Raw genomic sequence first — 16,801 nt, forward strand, 5'->3', positions numbered from 1 at the left:
GACAAAGGGAAAGAGAATCTTGAGCAGACTCCATGCTGAGCATGGAGCCCTACATGGAGCTTGATCCCACAACCCTGAGATCATGACTTGAGCTGAAACCAAGAGTCAGATGCTGAACCAACTGCCACCCAGGTGCCCCTGTATTTTAATTTTTAAGGAACCCTCACACTGTTTCCCACGTGGCTGCACCAGTTTGCATTCCCACTAATAGTGCACATGGGTTCCCTTTTCCCCATACCCTTGATGACACTTGTTATTGGGGGTGGGGGTCTTTTTTTTTTTTTTAATAACAGTCATCCTAACTGGTGTGAAGTGATTTTGATTCGCATTTTCCTGATGATTAGTGATGTTTTTTTTATATACCTGTTGTCCATTTGTATATCTTCTCTGGAGATTGCTCTTTTCAATTCCTTTGCCCATTTTAATCAGATTACTTTTTTTTTTTTGCTATTGAGTTGTAGGAGTTCTTTATTTTGTATATTAATCCTTTATCAGAGGTATGGTTTGCAAATATTTTCTCCCATTCCATAAGCTACTTGTTCATTTCTTAGTTGCTTCCCTTGCCACATAGAAGATTTTTTTTAGTTTGATGTAGTCCCACTTTGTTTTTGCTTTTGTTGCCTGTGCTTTTGGTGATTGCCAAGATCAAAGTCAGGAGCTTACCTATTATGTTTTTTTTTTCTAGGAGTTTTATGGTTTCAGGTCTTACGTTTAGGTCTTTAATCTATTTTGGTTTGATTTTTTTGTGTATGGTGTAAGACAAGGCTCCAGTTTCATTCTTTGGCACATAGATATCCTGTTTTCCCAGCACCATTTAGTAAAAGAGACTATCCTTTCCCCACTATATGTGTTATTGGCAGCCTCAGTTGACTGTATATGTTTGTGTTTATTTCTGGACTTTCTTCTGTTTCTTTGGTCTATATGCCTATTTGTAATGCCACTACCATACTGTTTTGATTAGTGTGACCTTGTAATACATTTTGAAATCAGGAAGTGTGATGCCTCCAGCTTTGTTCTTTCTCAAAATTGCTTTGGCCATTTGAGGTTTTCTGGGCATTTAAAAAATAATAATTCTTCCAAATTATAAGTACATGATGTCTTTCGATATATTTGTGTTTAATTTCTTTCATTTGTATTTTATAGTTTTAGTATTGCAAGTCTTTCATATCCTTTGGTAGAGTTTATTCCTATGCATTTTATTCTTTTTGATGCTATTATAAATTAGATTATTTTCTTAGTTTATTTTTTGGATTGTTGTTACTGTTATTATTTTCTGGCTTAAAGATGCTCAGAAGGCTAATCCTAGATTTTGTAGTATTTTAATAACTAAAGTGCTTTTGGAAAAAATATGAGTTTTTTATATATGTGAATTAAAATTGACTAAGTCTTTTGATGAAACATTTAAAGAAAAAAGAGAAAACCAGAGAGGTAGTTGCTCAAACAGCTTCTGAGTGAGCTGTTGCTCACCTTTCTGTGGCTACCAAGAAAATGTAGAGCTGTGCAGTCCAGGATGATGCCATTGTGGGATCTTATTCCTTCTGTCTTGCTGTCATCTCAGGATGTGGCTCTTACTCTTATAGGCACAGGGTAGCTGCTGCATCCCTAGGCATCATGTTTGTTGATGCACCATGAAGTTTGCCTTTTATTTCAGGACAACATTCTTCCCTAAGAACTTTCGTCTACATGTCATTGGCTTGAACCAGGTCGCCCCTACTTATAAGAGAGTCTGGGGAATCAAAGGATTTTAGTTGGACAGATTGTTACCCTGAGCAAAATAGAGATTCTTTTAGTAGCAGAGAAGAGATGGCTGGAAAGGCAACTAATACACCTTTTTCACTTTGTGACTTCAGTTCTTTAAATGAAGTAGAAATTCAAGGAACCAAAATTCAGGGACTGAGGCCAGCATTCTCTCTCTCCCACACATACCTCATCTCATTTCCATCAGGTGACATGAACACACATTATCAAAATATACTCCACACCAACCCCAGGCATCATTCTGAAGGTGGGTCCCAAAACTGGCATTGCTGCTTTGGTGATTAGATAATGAAGATGACCTTGGAAGAGTTTTCCATGGCCTCTTCCTTGAGTCTTAGCAGGTGTGGGCCCCCTCTAGGTGAAAGCAACCTGACTCTTCATAAACTTTCTTGCACCAGAGATTGAAGTCTTTGGGAAAATATGTTTGAATCCACCCTCTTTTTATTCTCTGACTTTTTTGGAAAGAGAAAAAGAACACTTGCTACATTAAGAAAGTCACCATTTTTTATACTCTCTGATCATATAAGAAAAAAAAATCGTTGTTATATAGTAAATACAAGGGAATTTTCGGAAAGTGGGAATCCTTTCCCACTTACACAAGTGGTGTATCCTTCCTGAGGATACACCATAATGCCAGGTGAAGCACTTAGTATCATGCCTGCACATGGTGAATATTGCAGCTGTTGGAGTTAATACCTACAAAAACTTTATCATAGGCAAGGATTATTCTTATGTTTCCAGTGCCTTGACTTAAACTCCCTGGAATTTAAAATGTTCTTTGTAGAGGTTGCTTAACTCATGAGAAAATATGACTTCTGAGTCTTTATTGCCTTTCAGTGTATGTGGTAAACTATGTTCATAACCAAGCTGATGAATGGTACCTATTATTTACATAGATATAAATAAATACTGCCCCACAATTACTGCTTTAAGAACTTAATTCAATGATCAGTTACTGATCATTTTTTATTTCTTTCCCAACTGTCACCTGATAGGTTTGATTCCTTCATTTTCCTTCCGTTTTTATTGGCTGTATTTCTGTTTGCAACCCTTATGTACATTATTCAGTACTTTCAGTACTTTTCAAGGAAATCCTTAGCTGGTTATGATCATATTTATTTATTTATTTATTTTAAAAAATATTTTATTTATTTATTCATGAGAGACACACAAAAAGAGAGACAGAGACACAGGCAGAGGGAGAAACAGGCTCCATGGAGGGAGCCTGATGTGGGACTCAATCCTGGATCCCAGAATCACAACCTGAGCCGAAGGCAGACCCTCAACCACTGAGCCATCCAGGCTTCCCTGGTTATGATAATTTTTAACTGTATCATTTACAACCTTTGTAAATTCTTTAGAGTTGAGACCAAGTTTCACACCAGTGTCACTCCATGGCCCCATCACAGGGGCAGACATGCAGCAGATGTGTGATGTGTATGTGGTGATTGATTAGCTCTGACTTTATGACCTATTCCTATAATAGGAAATGCTGCCTTAGAATTGGTCCCATGATTGGCACCAGATAAAGGGTGGGAAGATAAAGGTCTCCAACAGGAGGTTTTTACCCAAACATTTTTAAAGGACGCTGTAAATTAGAACTGACTGCCAATGGCCAGCTGCCACTTTTGAGAACAAGATGGCCCAGGCATACAAAAATGTAGTGACAAACATTCCCATACCAAATGCAGTCAGAACCTGGGGGGATAAAAGGTATGACAGGTTCTGCGTTTAAAAATAAATGGGCTTGTTAAATACGAGTACCAGGTGGGCACTGATTTCTAAGTTATTTGTACCACTTTGGTCCTTATGTAAAGCATAGAACAGGCTGGCTGCTTACCAGAACCTGCAGCCGTGCAGAAGAGACTTCTTTGCATAAATACCAGAAAACAAAGACTGATGATAGTCTTGAGCTCTGTTCTAGTTTTGCACATGAAAGGGAAAATAAAATTGTTGAAGTCATAGGCTTGGGGCCAAAAATGCTGACAAATATGTACCTCAATGGGGCTATAAAAATGGTGTGTACTCCCAAGAAATGTCTAAATCCTTCAATAATAGCCAGTTAACTTTTCAAATGGTAATTCATGTTCATATTTCACCCATTGCCATCTTTATTCGTTCTAGTGTCTGAACACTTCCTGTCTTCCTATGATATTGACTGCAGTTTGGAAACCAAGAAGGAAGTGGTCCAGTGCATGGGCTCCTTCCAGGATGGGGTAGCTGAGAAGTGTGTTGATTATTTCCAGAGATTCCGACGCTCTACTCATGTGACTCCCAAGTCATACCTCTCTTTTATTCAGAGCTATAAGTGCACATACAGAGAAAAGCATGTGGAAGTGCACACTCTGGCCAACAGGTGAGTGTGAAGTTCAGATATAAAATTATTTTAAAGCAGTGGCTGTCAACTGGGGGAAAATTTGCTCCTAGGAAGCATTTAGCAGTGACTAGGAGGAGCATTTTTGTTTGTTACAACTTAGGTGGTAGGGGCTGGCAAGGGGTGCTACTGGCATCAGATGAACAGAGATCGGGGATGCTGTTAAATATCCTCCAGTATACGAGGTAGCCCCCCACAGCAAAGAATCATCCAGTCCCAAATGCCAACAGTGCTGAGTCTAAGACACCCTCCTCTCAAGTCTATTCAAAGGATTATTCCATGATTGCTAGAAGCTTCATTCTTGCCCAGTAGAATTAAATGTTGCCCAGTGTTTTATGTGGCCTACCTCTTGTTATAATACTGAATGACATAATGGTAGAAATACTTCCCGCCTCCCTCTTCTCTCCCACTTTTCTGGGGTCTAGGGTAGGAGAATCTGGCCGATGCTAATTTTCACTGCATGGTGAATACCCTACTACCCTGGAGGCTGTTCTAGGTTTCACTACTCTGCCCTGCTCTTTTATGAACACTTAGAGCTCCTGCCTGCATATGGCCAGAACCAGCCAGAGCTGCTCCCTAAGAGTCCCTGGGTGGGAGATTGTGCTGACTGACTCTGTGAGCTCCAGTCTTTGAGGTCACATCATCTCAGGCCCAGATAGTCAGTGGTCTCTTCATAGGTTGTTCTAATGACTTCAAATTTGTTTCTTTCCTTGATCCCAAATCTTTCTTCTTTTAACTTAATTGTCTTTTTTTTTTTTTTAACAGTAGTTATTTATTTTCCTTCTTCTGTGATAGGGCTTCAAGCATTTGAAGTCTATTGTCATTTAATTAAACTTCATTAAAGGTGAATCCTGCATGATACAGATTCTAGACCCACCATCGTTCTTCATGCTATGCAGTGTCATAACGGGGTCATGCTCCCACGTGTGGTCTATGAAAAACTTTCAAATGTGTTCCGTCTGGCATCAACTCTGGGTGTATATTTCTTTTTGTCAAGCCCTCTTGGATTGCTATTTGCACATATGCTCATTCTTCAAATAGAACTATTACTATCTTTATTAATGAATCAGTGCTTGGAAAATGTGGCTGAATACAACAAATTTTAATATGGCTTGCTTGGATTTTCAATCCTAGAATGAATACTGGATTGGAAAAGCTAAAAGAGGCCTCAGAGTCTGTTGCAGCCCTGAGCAAAGAACTGGAAGTGAAAGAAAAGGAGCTTCAGGTGGCCAATGATAAAGCTGACATGGTGTGTGGGCACTTGTGCATGTGCCGTATTTGTTTTAAATTCCTAGTAATAAATGTTAATGACGTATGCATATTGACTACATTGTAACCATGAAAATATAAATTACTTCCAAGAGAATGCAGTACTCTTAATTTTATTGTGAAATATTTTATAAGTGGGCAAAATCAATAAACCAAGGAAAAATGTTTATCTTTCAGATTGACAAGGTATTTTTTTAAATTTTATATTGAATTAGGTCTTAAAAGAAGTGACAATGAAGGCACAGGCTGCCGAAAAGGTCAAGGCTGAGGTACAGAAGGTGAAGGACAAAGCCCAAGCCATTGTGGACAGCATCTCTAAAGATAAAGCCATTGCTGAAGAAAAACTGGAAGCAGCAAAACCAGCATTAGAAGAAGCAGAAGCAGCCCTGCAGGTAAATCTATGTGATAGGACAGATGTCAAGTTCAGTATCTAGGATGAGGACAGAGGAGATGAGTAACAGCAAGGAAATGTTCTACTGCTTCAGACCAAAGGTCTCTTCACTGGCACAATTGCAAGTAATATTTTCTGCAGGGAGATGTTAGTAGGTCTTTATAGATTTTGCACTTGCTACTTCACATCTCATTTTCTTCACTCATGAATGATGGGCAATGTCATATATTGATGGTCAGGAGTCCTGGGTTCTCTTTTCCACTCTGTCACTAGTGACATTGGGAATGTCACATAGAATTTCTAAGATAACATTTCCCTACTTGTTCATTGAGGATGCTGGAGTAGGTCTGTAAAGTATGGTGTTTTCTGAGTGTATCCACGAATTAGTATCCAAATACTAATGTGGCTTGTTAATGGAGGGTTTCGAGCAGGCTCTGACAGTTGTTCAACGCAATCATGTGACAAGAACAGAAAGAGGGAAATTAGAAAGAAGGTTGGATTCTGAGAAAATATGAGTTTAATGAAATGGGCCAGAACTTATAGGGCTAGTCAAATGCTGAAGACTCAATGTAAGATTCTTTGGACTCAATTTTAGATTACTTCTTCTTCAGTCTTGCTCATCTATTGTTGTATGTTATTCATTCCTGGCTGGAGAAATGAAGCCCTGGTGCTCTGTCCATGGCTAATTCAGGTTCTAGAACCTCAAATGAGCATGCCTCATTACTTGATAATGTAATTTTTTAAACTTTATTGTAAGCTCACCGCCTAAAACACTTCTCAATCTTTTTGATCCAAGTTGAGTCTTTAAGCTTCCTGAGCAATATACAGATATGAATGTCTACTCTTTTGAGACAATAAAGATATTGCCTTCTCCTATATCTGTCCAACTTTTTTTTTAAGATTTATTTATTTATTTATGATAGACAGAGAGAGAGAGAGAGAAAGAGGCAGAGACACAGGAGGAGGGAGAAACAGGCTCCATGCCGGGAGCCCGACGTGGGACTCGATCCCGGGACTCCAGAATCACGCCTTGGGCCAAAGGCAGGCGCTAAACCACTGAGCCACCCAGGGATCCCCTCTCTCCAACTTTCCACACTACTCTTATTGGGATATATCTTTACTTTCTGCTCCTTTGTTTCTTCTTTCTCTGGCTACACTGTGCTTCTTTATCACCGAATGGGTCTTCAGTCTCTCTCGAGTTTGTGGGCTCCTCATCTGCCCCTTTAAAAAAAACCTAATTTATCAATGTATGACTGTCATGTAAAAAGCTGTACATGTGTAATGTATACAACCTGAGAGTTTGGGAATTAAGTGTATACCCGTGAAACCATCCCCACCTTCAAATCCATTGACATGTCCATCACCTCCCAAAGATCCCCCCTCCCCACACCGCTCCCTTTAATATTATTGTTGCTGTTTTATGTGTTAAAAACATTTAACATCATATCTAAAATCTGCCCTCTTGACAAATTTGAATATATAATACAGTATTAACTATAGGCACTGTGCCATGTAGTAGCTGTTCAGAATTTATTTATTCTGTATAACTGAAAATCTGTACCTCTTGACCATCAGCTCCCCATTTCCTCCTCCTGCCAGACCTGACAACCACTGTTCTATTCTCTGCTTCTATGAATCTTGACTATTTTAGGTTCCACATAAATGGAATCATATAGTATTTGTTTTCCTGTATTTGGTTTATTTTACTTGGCAAAATGGCCCCTAGGTCTGTCCATGTTGTTTCAAATGGCATGATTTCCTTTTTTTTTTTTTTAAAGACTGAATAATATTCCATTGTACATAGGCACTCACACACACACACACAGAAAGACACACACACTTGCACATGCATACACTCTATCTATCATCTATCTATCTATCTATCTATCTATCTATCTATCTATCTCTTGCATTTCTTTATCCACTCATCCATTGGTGGATATTTAGATCGTGTCTATATCTTGGCTATTGTAAATAATGCTACAGTGAACATGGGAATGCAGATCTCTTCAAGATCCTGAACCCCACCCACTCCCTTTTTGAGGGGCATCTTGGCTTTAGACTAAGAGTCTCTGATCAACAGAGAGAATATATTGATAGTGTAAAGACACTTCTAAACCTTTACTGAGCTCATGATACCTAATGGCATCATGGAAACTGAGCATATGGCATCTTAGATCATGTTTGCACTCTCTCTCTGTCTCTCTCTCAAATAAATAAATAAATAAAATCTTAAAAAAAAGATCTGGAAGAGATGAGTGTACATGATTTGTCCTAGAAATAGGACTGTATCAGATTATTATGCTTAGTATTTTTCTAAAAATTATTCCACAGTGTAAGAGATAAAGCAGTTATCAGCAACCGCAATCATTCTACGTGACTATTAAGTAATTTACTCTCTCAGAATCTCCATACTAGAATGGGACAGGACTTATCTGAGTTCTTGAAATTCGTATTGCTTAAGTTCCATCAATTTAAAGGTAATTTCCCAGCTCAGAAACCTCTAATTATTCAATCTGTCAGCCCTGGGGCTACCTGTCGGTGTCAGCCCATTGTGACAAATCTGGGGGGATGCTAAAGAGGCAGATTCTTGACCCATATAACTAATGAGTAGAAAGCACTGCACATACTAGAGTTGAGAATTCCTTGTAGCTCCCTGAGTGCTGAGTATTCTTTTTCTTTCAGATTACACTTTTTTTTTTCCTGACACAGAGTGGTCTGTATGTTTTTAAAGAAGTCACAGCTCCTTAGCTACTCACCAGCATTTCCCTCACTGTCTCCTCTTGCTGTCAGTTTGAATTGTAAAAGTTTGAACTTTTTAGGACATGTGTTTCTTTGGGATTAACTATGCATCTAAACATTATGACTCTGAATCTAACTCAAAAATGCTTGCTTTCCTCTGTCAAAATAGCACTTAGAGATTATAGGTTTGTTCACATTTTCTTTTCTGAGATTGGATGATGACCTCCTCTCATCTCACAGACCATCAAGCCTTCAGACATCGCCACTGTCCGCACGTTGGGCCGACCCCCTCACCTCATCATGAGGATCATGGATTGTGTGCTGCTCCTGTTTCAAAGGAAAGTCAATGCAGTGAAAATTGACCTGGAAAAAAGCTGTACAATCCCTTCCTGGCAGGAATCTTTAAAACTCATGACTGCAGGAAACTTTTTACAGAACTTACAGGTTGGTAGCTCAATAATGATGGACTGAGAGGGGACTCAGACTTCATTAGAGTGTCTGAGCCCTTTAGTAGAATAAATTTCAGAAAAGAATTTATTGCACAAACATACAAAAATTTTTTACCATCTTTATTGAGGTATAATCACATATAAAAATTCTCTATATTGGGGGATTTATAGTGTTTGCCAATTTCCACGGTGTAAATATCCCCACAATGGCCAATTTCAAGCTACCAAAATGATCTTGCTGAATGAATGTAGGGCTGGGGAGAGGTACATAGTCGAATATAAGGTATGTACCACCTTGTAGATACAATAGATATAGATGACCTCAAAACATAGATGGTAAAATGTAGTAAAATAATAGAAAGTGTTTACTTTTACTATGCATTATTTTTATTTTAAGGGAAATTTATGTAACTAAGTTTATATAAATTAATTCTTAATAACAGTTCTATTTAACAAGCAGTGTACAGAATTCCTGAAAATTTAGCAATGTTTCCTCATGAGCTTGTATGAACAAGCACAGTGTGAAATCCTGTAATACATTTCAATTTATTTGTCCATTGGACTGTTGATGGATTTTTGGGTTGTTACCAGTTTTGGCTATTGTAAATAAAGCTACTATGATAGTTGGTCTATAGGTCATTTGGTGGGTGTATTTGCATTTCAGTTGGCTCTGTACTCTGGAATGGGATTTCTGGGTCTTTGATTTTACATTTTTTAATAGCTGTAAGTTTTCTTTGATTGGAGTATAGTTGACACATGTTACATGTTTTTCAGGTGTACAATAGTGATTAGACAATTCTGTACATTGTGCTATGCTCATCACAAATGTAGCTACCATCTCTATACATTTAAACAGCTTTATATAGAGTGCCAAAGAGTTTTCAAAAATAGCTGTGTCAGTTTACACATCTGCCAGCAGTAAGTTGTTCTACTTTTTAAAAAAATATATTTTTATTTAAATTCAATTTAGTTAACTTAGAGTGTATTATTAGTTTCAGGGGTAAAATTTAGTGATTCATCAGTTGCATATAATAGCCAGTGCTCATCATGTCACATGCCCTCCTTAATGCCCATCACCCAGTTACCCCATCCCCCCAGGCACCTCTCTTACAGCAACTCTCAGTTTGTTTCCTATGATGAAGAGTCTCTTATGGTTTGTCTCCCTCTCTGTTTTCCTCTTATTTTATTTTTCCTTCCTTTCCCTATGTTCATCTGTTTTGTCTCTTAAATTCCACATATGAGTAAAATCATATGGTATTTGTCTTTCTCTGATTTACTTGTTTCACTTAAGGTAATACCCTCTAGTTCTATCCATGTCCTTGCAAATGGCCAGATTTCATTCTTTTTTGATGGCTGAGTAATAATAGATTGTGTATATATACCACAGCTTCTTTATCCATTCATCAGTCGATGAATGGAGGGGAGGTGACACTCTGAGTGTATGTGGTACTGATTGAGTGCATGTGGAATGGCAGTGGTGATAGAGGAGGCTTAAGAGGTTTTCACAGAAAAACATGACAGTGGAATCAGACTTCACATAGGATCCTGATGGGTTACTCTAGGTTCCCATCCTATGTACCTGGTGGCACAACCATTGCTCTTGGAAGCTCTCTTGCCATTTTTCTTTTGTCACCACTGTCTTTCCATTGTTCCCAAATATTCTTCTGGCTTCACTATTTCTCAAGTGTCATAAAAGAAACTGGTACTGGAAGATTTCTCAATGATAGTGTGTATTCCACCCTACCTTGTGTATGTTCTGTGAAAGCTTTTATTTAGGTGCTGCATTCCTTTCCACTTGGAGAACATCTGGTTATCTTTAAGATGAGCGAACATTGCTTGAGGGGGGTCCAGTTTCGTTGTTTGGCCAGTCTTCTGCTGACGCAAAAAAGTGTTCTTAATCCACTTCTGCTACTATTTCTAAGTTTTATCCCTTCAGAAGATAACAGTTCTCTCATATTCTGGATAATTTTATGATTAAATTTAATTCATTGCCCTCAGAGCCTAATGTCTAGGTTGTAACCTTTATATTTCAGATGAGTTTAATAGAACCTCTGTTTAAATGTATTAAGCATTTAGTTGCTGCTAAATGCTAAATATATTTTGTCCTTAGGCTGAATATACCTGAGTATATTTGTTTTCCATTATTGATTTTATGGGCTTATACAATTCACCTATTTAGGATTAATGACATGAAAATGTAACCATCTTAGTATTCATCACCTAAATAATTTACTCTTTCCCTGGGTCCCAGAACATTTATTTAGGGTTGGTATCTCTTATTCACAGAAGCTAAAGTAAGCTCTGACTTCTTTGCTATCACTGCTTGCCCTGTTTTCACTTTCATGACTTTGGCCCAATATCCTGAAATATCAGCAAAATGTGATATCATGCATCCCTTCCTCGTTGTTCAGTAATTTCAATGACATAATGTGAGTATGACTTTGTGGAGAAAAGTATTTTGACTTAATTATACTCTTTTCTTTCATAGCAATTCCCAAAAGACACAATAAATGAAGAAGTGATAGAATTTTTGAATCCATACTTTGAAATGACAGACTACAACATTGAAACGGCTAAACGTGTATGTGGGAACGTAGCTGGTCTTTGCTCCTGGACCAAAGCCATGGCTGCCTTCTTTTCTATAAACAGAGAAGTGTTGCCTCTGAAGGTGAGTCTCCTAGGTAGAACTGTGCAATACATGCCTATAAAGCCCCTTAGGTCAATTAGTTTTGCCTTTTCATATAGCATAGGAGCCTTTAGCCTCTGGTGGTGTATTCAAGTCCATGGGAGAGCAAGTGACAGAAGGGCTGAGCACAGGATGTTTCTCTTCTCTGTAATACCTCTCTAATCAGAGTTGTATGAACCTTTAAGCATGGACTCTTTAGAAGGATGCCAAGTCCATTGTGGGATCCTGGATATTTTTCTTCCACAGTGTCAACTTGGAAAAAAGAAACACAGAAAACTATAGCATAGAATCTCCTGGCAATGTCCAAGATCTCCTGCCAGGGAATCTTATGTCTGCACACAATTGGTGGCTAGTCTGGGCTATAAGTTATGACATGGTATTCTTACTCTTTTCCTTTGTTTCTCAGGAAAGAAACTGAATGTCATCTGTTCTTCAATGTGATTTGATAATATGCCTGTTTCCCTTTGAGTAATTGCATTTCTAAGCTTCATAGGCACATACTCCTCCACCATCAGAGACAGTCTGCAGCAGATGGAGAGGCAAATACATGTTTTAGAAATGGCATACCAATGTCTCAAAAATCACACGTGTGGCCTGGTTGATTATTTTGCTCTTGTATGAGTCTAATCTTTCTCAACCATCAACTGAAACCCACTTATGCTTGTAAGCCGTCCAAGGAGTTTAATAATCATGATAAAAATAATCGGAAGTGGAAACAAGATATGGATAGGGTTGCAAATCCCATTTTATTTTCTAACTGTTACCATACCTGGGTCATTTATTCAGTGGCTGAAGCCCCTTGGGGTCCTAAGGCAACTTAAAGGAACAATGACTCATTTAGTTTAGAGAATTTGAGAGCAAATAATTGATGTCATGCTGTCGATATGATGAATTCTGAAGACTCCAGCATAGCTCAAAATGGGCATTCTGATATTGCCTGAATTATAACCACCCTATCAAATGAAAAATACAGGGCATCTTTTGCAAATGTTTCTAGTGAGTAAGCATATAATGTTTTTAAAGGAATTACTGTTGAATTTATGATGGGTAGCTTTTATTTTGTTGTAATTGTTTTAAATAAAATGAGCTGAAATCAGTACCAAATAATGGCCATTCTGATCAAGGTTTACATAAGAACAAGAAAATCCCTTCCTCTGGGATTTTCCAGGACATTTTAGCCCCGCCACAGTCATACGACAACATGATCCTGCAGTTGGAAGTGAAGAGAACACTGTCAGAAGGGGGAACCTTTTACTTACTCCTAGAATCTCTACCTTTCTTTCTGAGAAGTCGGTCCTGGAAGTGACCAGGACCCAGCCTCTCAGCTCCCAGCCTCTGGGAGCCTAGAATGTGTCAGGTCTCTCTGAATGTTCAGGCATGAAAATGAGTGCAATTAGAGAGAGTCTGCATACTCCCTGCTTAAGGAGAAGGTGAAATAGAGAGAGTGCAGATTATCACTGGGCACCTCTGCATACATTAGTACGAAGCATCACTGACCAAGGCCCCTCATTTCATATATTCCTGGAGGGACTTCTCTGGCCAGCTCCTGCTTCTGAATGAGGACAGCTTAAGGACACTTCTTACACTCCAGGTGGAACCTCCTCAACACTAAGCAGTGATGGGGACACCAAGGAGCTGTGCTTCTTCCGGCAATCCCGGTCAGTGGACCAAGTGACATCTAGTAGTGAATAAACTTAAATATCGGCTAATAACAATTCAGACTCCATTCAAGTAAATGATAATGATAATTCTCCTTGAAAACTGTGAAAACCAGTAAATATCAGTCCCTATAAACAGAACATTCGTAACAGTAGAACCTTAAATATTATACTTGGACAACAACAGCTATTATTTATTGAATTCTTGTTGTAGGCCAGGCACCAGCTGTGGGTGTTTACATGTTATCTTATTTAATCCTCTGTCACACACACACTGTAGGAGGTAGATTTTCAATATCTTCATGGATAAATGGAAGCTCACAGAATGTAAGTGATCTGCATGGAGCTGCAGACTGGAAGGGATTCTGTACTTTTTGGGTAGCAACTTTTGAGAGCTTCATTAGATTTTTTTTTAATTTATTTTTTCTGAGTAAAATTCTAGAAAATATTCAAAATCTCTGGGGCTGTGATCATTTGACATTAGTTTACTGCTTCAGTGAGTTGTTTGGCATCATTACCTTGCTTTTCTTTTATGTTTAATCCATGGCAACAGGTGCAGTATAGAGCAGACCTGACAAGAAAATGTCCCAAGAGTTAGATCTTTTTTAAACTGTAGTTTTGCCTATCAGTGGTTCTAGTAAGTTATGGAACTTGGACTTTCCTTTAAAGGATTATTCTTCCCAAATTTGGGAGCCTGAGATTTTCAGACGGGAAAATAATTTATTTCAAAAATTTGTTTCAAGATAATCTTTTCTTCTGAAACACTCCAGAAAGAATGTGGCCCTAATAGTGGATTATCCTCATTAAAACAATTTTAACAATTTAGAGATTTAAAAAGGAAAATTTTGACTCCAAAAAATTGTTTAAAGCATCTAAATTCCTTTTTTAAAAAAATTTTTTATTTATGATAGTCACACAGAAAGAGAGAGAGAGAGAGGCAGAGACACAGGCAGAGGGAGAAGCAGGCTCCATGCACCGGGAACCCGACGTGGGATTCGATCCCGGGTCTCCAGGATTGCGCCCTGGGCCAAAGGCAGGCACCAAATCGCTGCACCACCCAGGGATCCCTTTAAGGCATCTAAATTCCTATAAGCATGGACTGTTTTCTACATCTTGTCTTTTGCTAATACTGCTTCTGAATACATCTCTTGAGTCAAATTTAGTAACTTCCTGAAAACAAATATTTTTAATTAATCACAGTTCAAGGGCAGCCCGGGTGGCTCAGCAGTTTAGCGCCTGCCTTCAGCCCAGAGCATGATCCTGGAGACCTGGGATCGAGTCCCACATCAGGCTCCCTGCACGGAGCCTGCTTCTCCCTCTGCCTGTGTCTCTGCCTCTCTTTCTCTCTGTGTCTCTTATGAATAAATAAATAAAATATTTTTTTAAAAAAATCACAGTTCAAGGCATCAGTTCGTTTATGGAAGGCAAACAATATATGAAGACTACAAGAACAACATCGAGATCACCACAACTCACAAAATCTACATTTTACATGCAGTGTATACTATTTCTATTCTTTATCTTGTTTTAATATCCTCATCAATAGTGATGAGTTTTACTAGGCAGAGAGTTCTCAATATTCAGTTTTTTCTTTTTCTACAATAATATTACAGTGTTCCATAATTTACCCATGGGCATTTAATACTGCAGTGCTCTGATCTAAGGACCAGCAAACTCTGGCCCACAGGCCAAATCTAGCTCACAACCTCTATGTGTATGTTTTGTAAATAAGAGTTTTTTCATTTATTTTAAATGGTTTTTAGATAAGTACCTGAACAAAATAGCCTTGATTTTGCCCCTTGACTCAAAATGTCTAAAATATTTACTATCTGGTGCTTTTTGGAAAAAATGTGCTGACTTTGAATGTATTAATTTTCTGCTTATAAACATTTATATCAAGTCCACGTTAAGATTTGATCTTGACTTAATGCAACTTGAAGAGACTCTAGAGGTAGAACAGAAAACAGGTATAAATATTGCTGAGGTCTCAGACTCTGAAATGCTGGCTGTTTGGTTTGCACACATGCATTATTCACCTTGCGTATGTCCTGTGCAGGCCAACTTGGTGGTACAGGAGAATCGCTACATCTTGGCCATGCAGGATCTGCAGAAGGCCCAGGCTGAGCTGGATGACAAGCAAGCAGAGCTTGATGTGGTGCAGGCTGAATATGAACAGGCCATGACCGAAAAGCAGGTAACTGTTCTCTGGCATGGAATGGACTATCATACACCAACATACCTATAGTAGACCCTTCCTTCCTTTGCTGCTTTCTTTTTCCAAGAGGTTGGTTCTCAGCAAGGATTGATTTAATGTATACATAGTACATAAACAGCACGTAATCCTTCACTAAACCCTAGAGTTTGTTTCTAACACATACTAAGGACCTTGGTGAGAGGTCGGGATGGTCAGCTAAGGTAGGAGGCTTTCTGGAACATATCTGAGTCCTCTTATTGATGGTGGCAAAAACAGCCTGCCATGTAGTACGTTTTGTTACGTTTTTCAAATCATGTTTCCCACTTTATCTTATTTAATCTTTGAAATAATCTTGCAAGGTAAGCAAGGTGAATATTTTTATATATAAAAATATACTATATTTTATATATTTTATAGTCCTTTTGGAGAAATAAGAAATTTATATATTTTATAGCCCTTTTGGAGAAAGAAGTCCAGAGGGTGGCTCCTTGTCATAGGGCTGAACAGTCTGAACTAGACCTTGGCCTTCTGGTGTTCACTTCAGGCCTCTCTGCTGGACTAATGTGACTGGCCACATGGTTGCATCTGATGACAATAACCATCTACAGTCTTCTCAACTTAGTCTACAAAATAGCAGCTGTAGATTCTTTCAGAATCTGGGTTCATACATTTCTGATCTCCTGGGCTATAGGTTATTTATCTTATTTATACCAATTACTCCAGCTCCACTGGGGCTTCTTTCCTTTTGGATATCCAGGAAGCTTTAAAACAGGCCAGTGTAGCTTAGGCTTCAGAGCTCCTCATGGGCACAGGCTCCTGGGACTTGTAGGGTGTTTTAGGGGGAGGGAAACCAGGTTATGATTGGCATGCATTTGTGTATAAGCATTCAGATAAAATACCTAGAAATTTCAGAGGAAAGGTGCCTGAGTTTTTAAGTCACCAGGACTTTGTCATGATTTTTTCCCTTTCGATATATACTCATTTACTTGGGAGTTTTGTATTTGTAAATCTCTAATGATTTTCTTGAAGTGGATGGACCTCACACATTATATAAGCTTCTGGCGCCACAAAATCTGTATTTGCCTCTGGTAAATCCTGTGTTTGGTAAATAAGAGATAGATTCACTCTGTTCTTTCCTTGATTTTGTGGACTTTCCTCCTGCCCATTTTGTCTTCATTGGTCATGACTGAGATTCCTGCTGTGATAGCCCAGTTTCTTATGGGAGTCCCAACAAGAGAACTTAGATGAACACTTCAGTTTTACTCTGTGCAAAATGTGTG

General features: G+C 38.5%; 1 protein-coding gene across 1 annotated transcript in view; it reads left to right on the forward strand.

Annotated features, from left to right (window-relative positions):
* Positions 1–16,801, forward strand: part of DNAH5 (dynein axonemal heavy chain 5) — a 303,601-nt gene that overhangs the window by 233,657 nt on the left and 53,143 nt on the right. Inside the window, exons 56-61 of the mRNA XM_035710321.2 lie at positions 3,883–4,114; positions 5,267–5,381; positions 5,617–5,793; positions 8,775–8,978; positions 11,472–11,651; positions 15,384–15,521. Coding sequence (XP_035566214.1) covers positions 3,883–4,114; positions 5,267–5,381; positions 5,617–5,793; positions 8,775–8,978; positions 11,472–11,651; positions 15,384–15,521 — 1,046 coding nt within the window. The remainder of the gene's footprint in view (positions 1–3,882; positions 4,115–5,266; positions 5,382–5,616; positions 5,794–8,774; positions 8,979–11,471; positions 11,652–15,383; positions 15,522–16,801) is intronic.

Source organism: Canis lupus, chromosome 34 (genome assembly GCF_003254725.2).
Source record: "Canis lupus dingo isolate Sandy chromosome 34, ASM325472v2, whole genome shotgun sequence".
Classification (NCBI taxonomy): domain Eukaryota; kingdom Metazoa; phylum Chordata; class Mammalia; order Carnivora; family Canidae; genus Canis; species Canis lupus.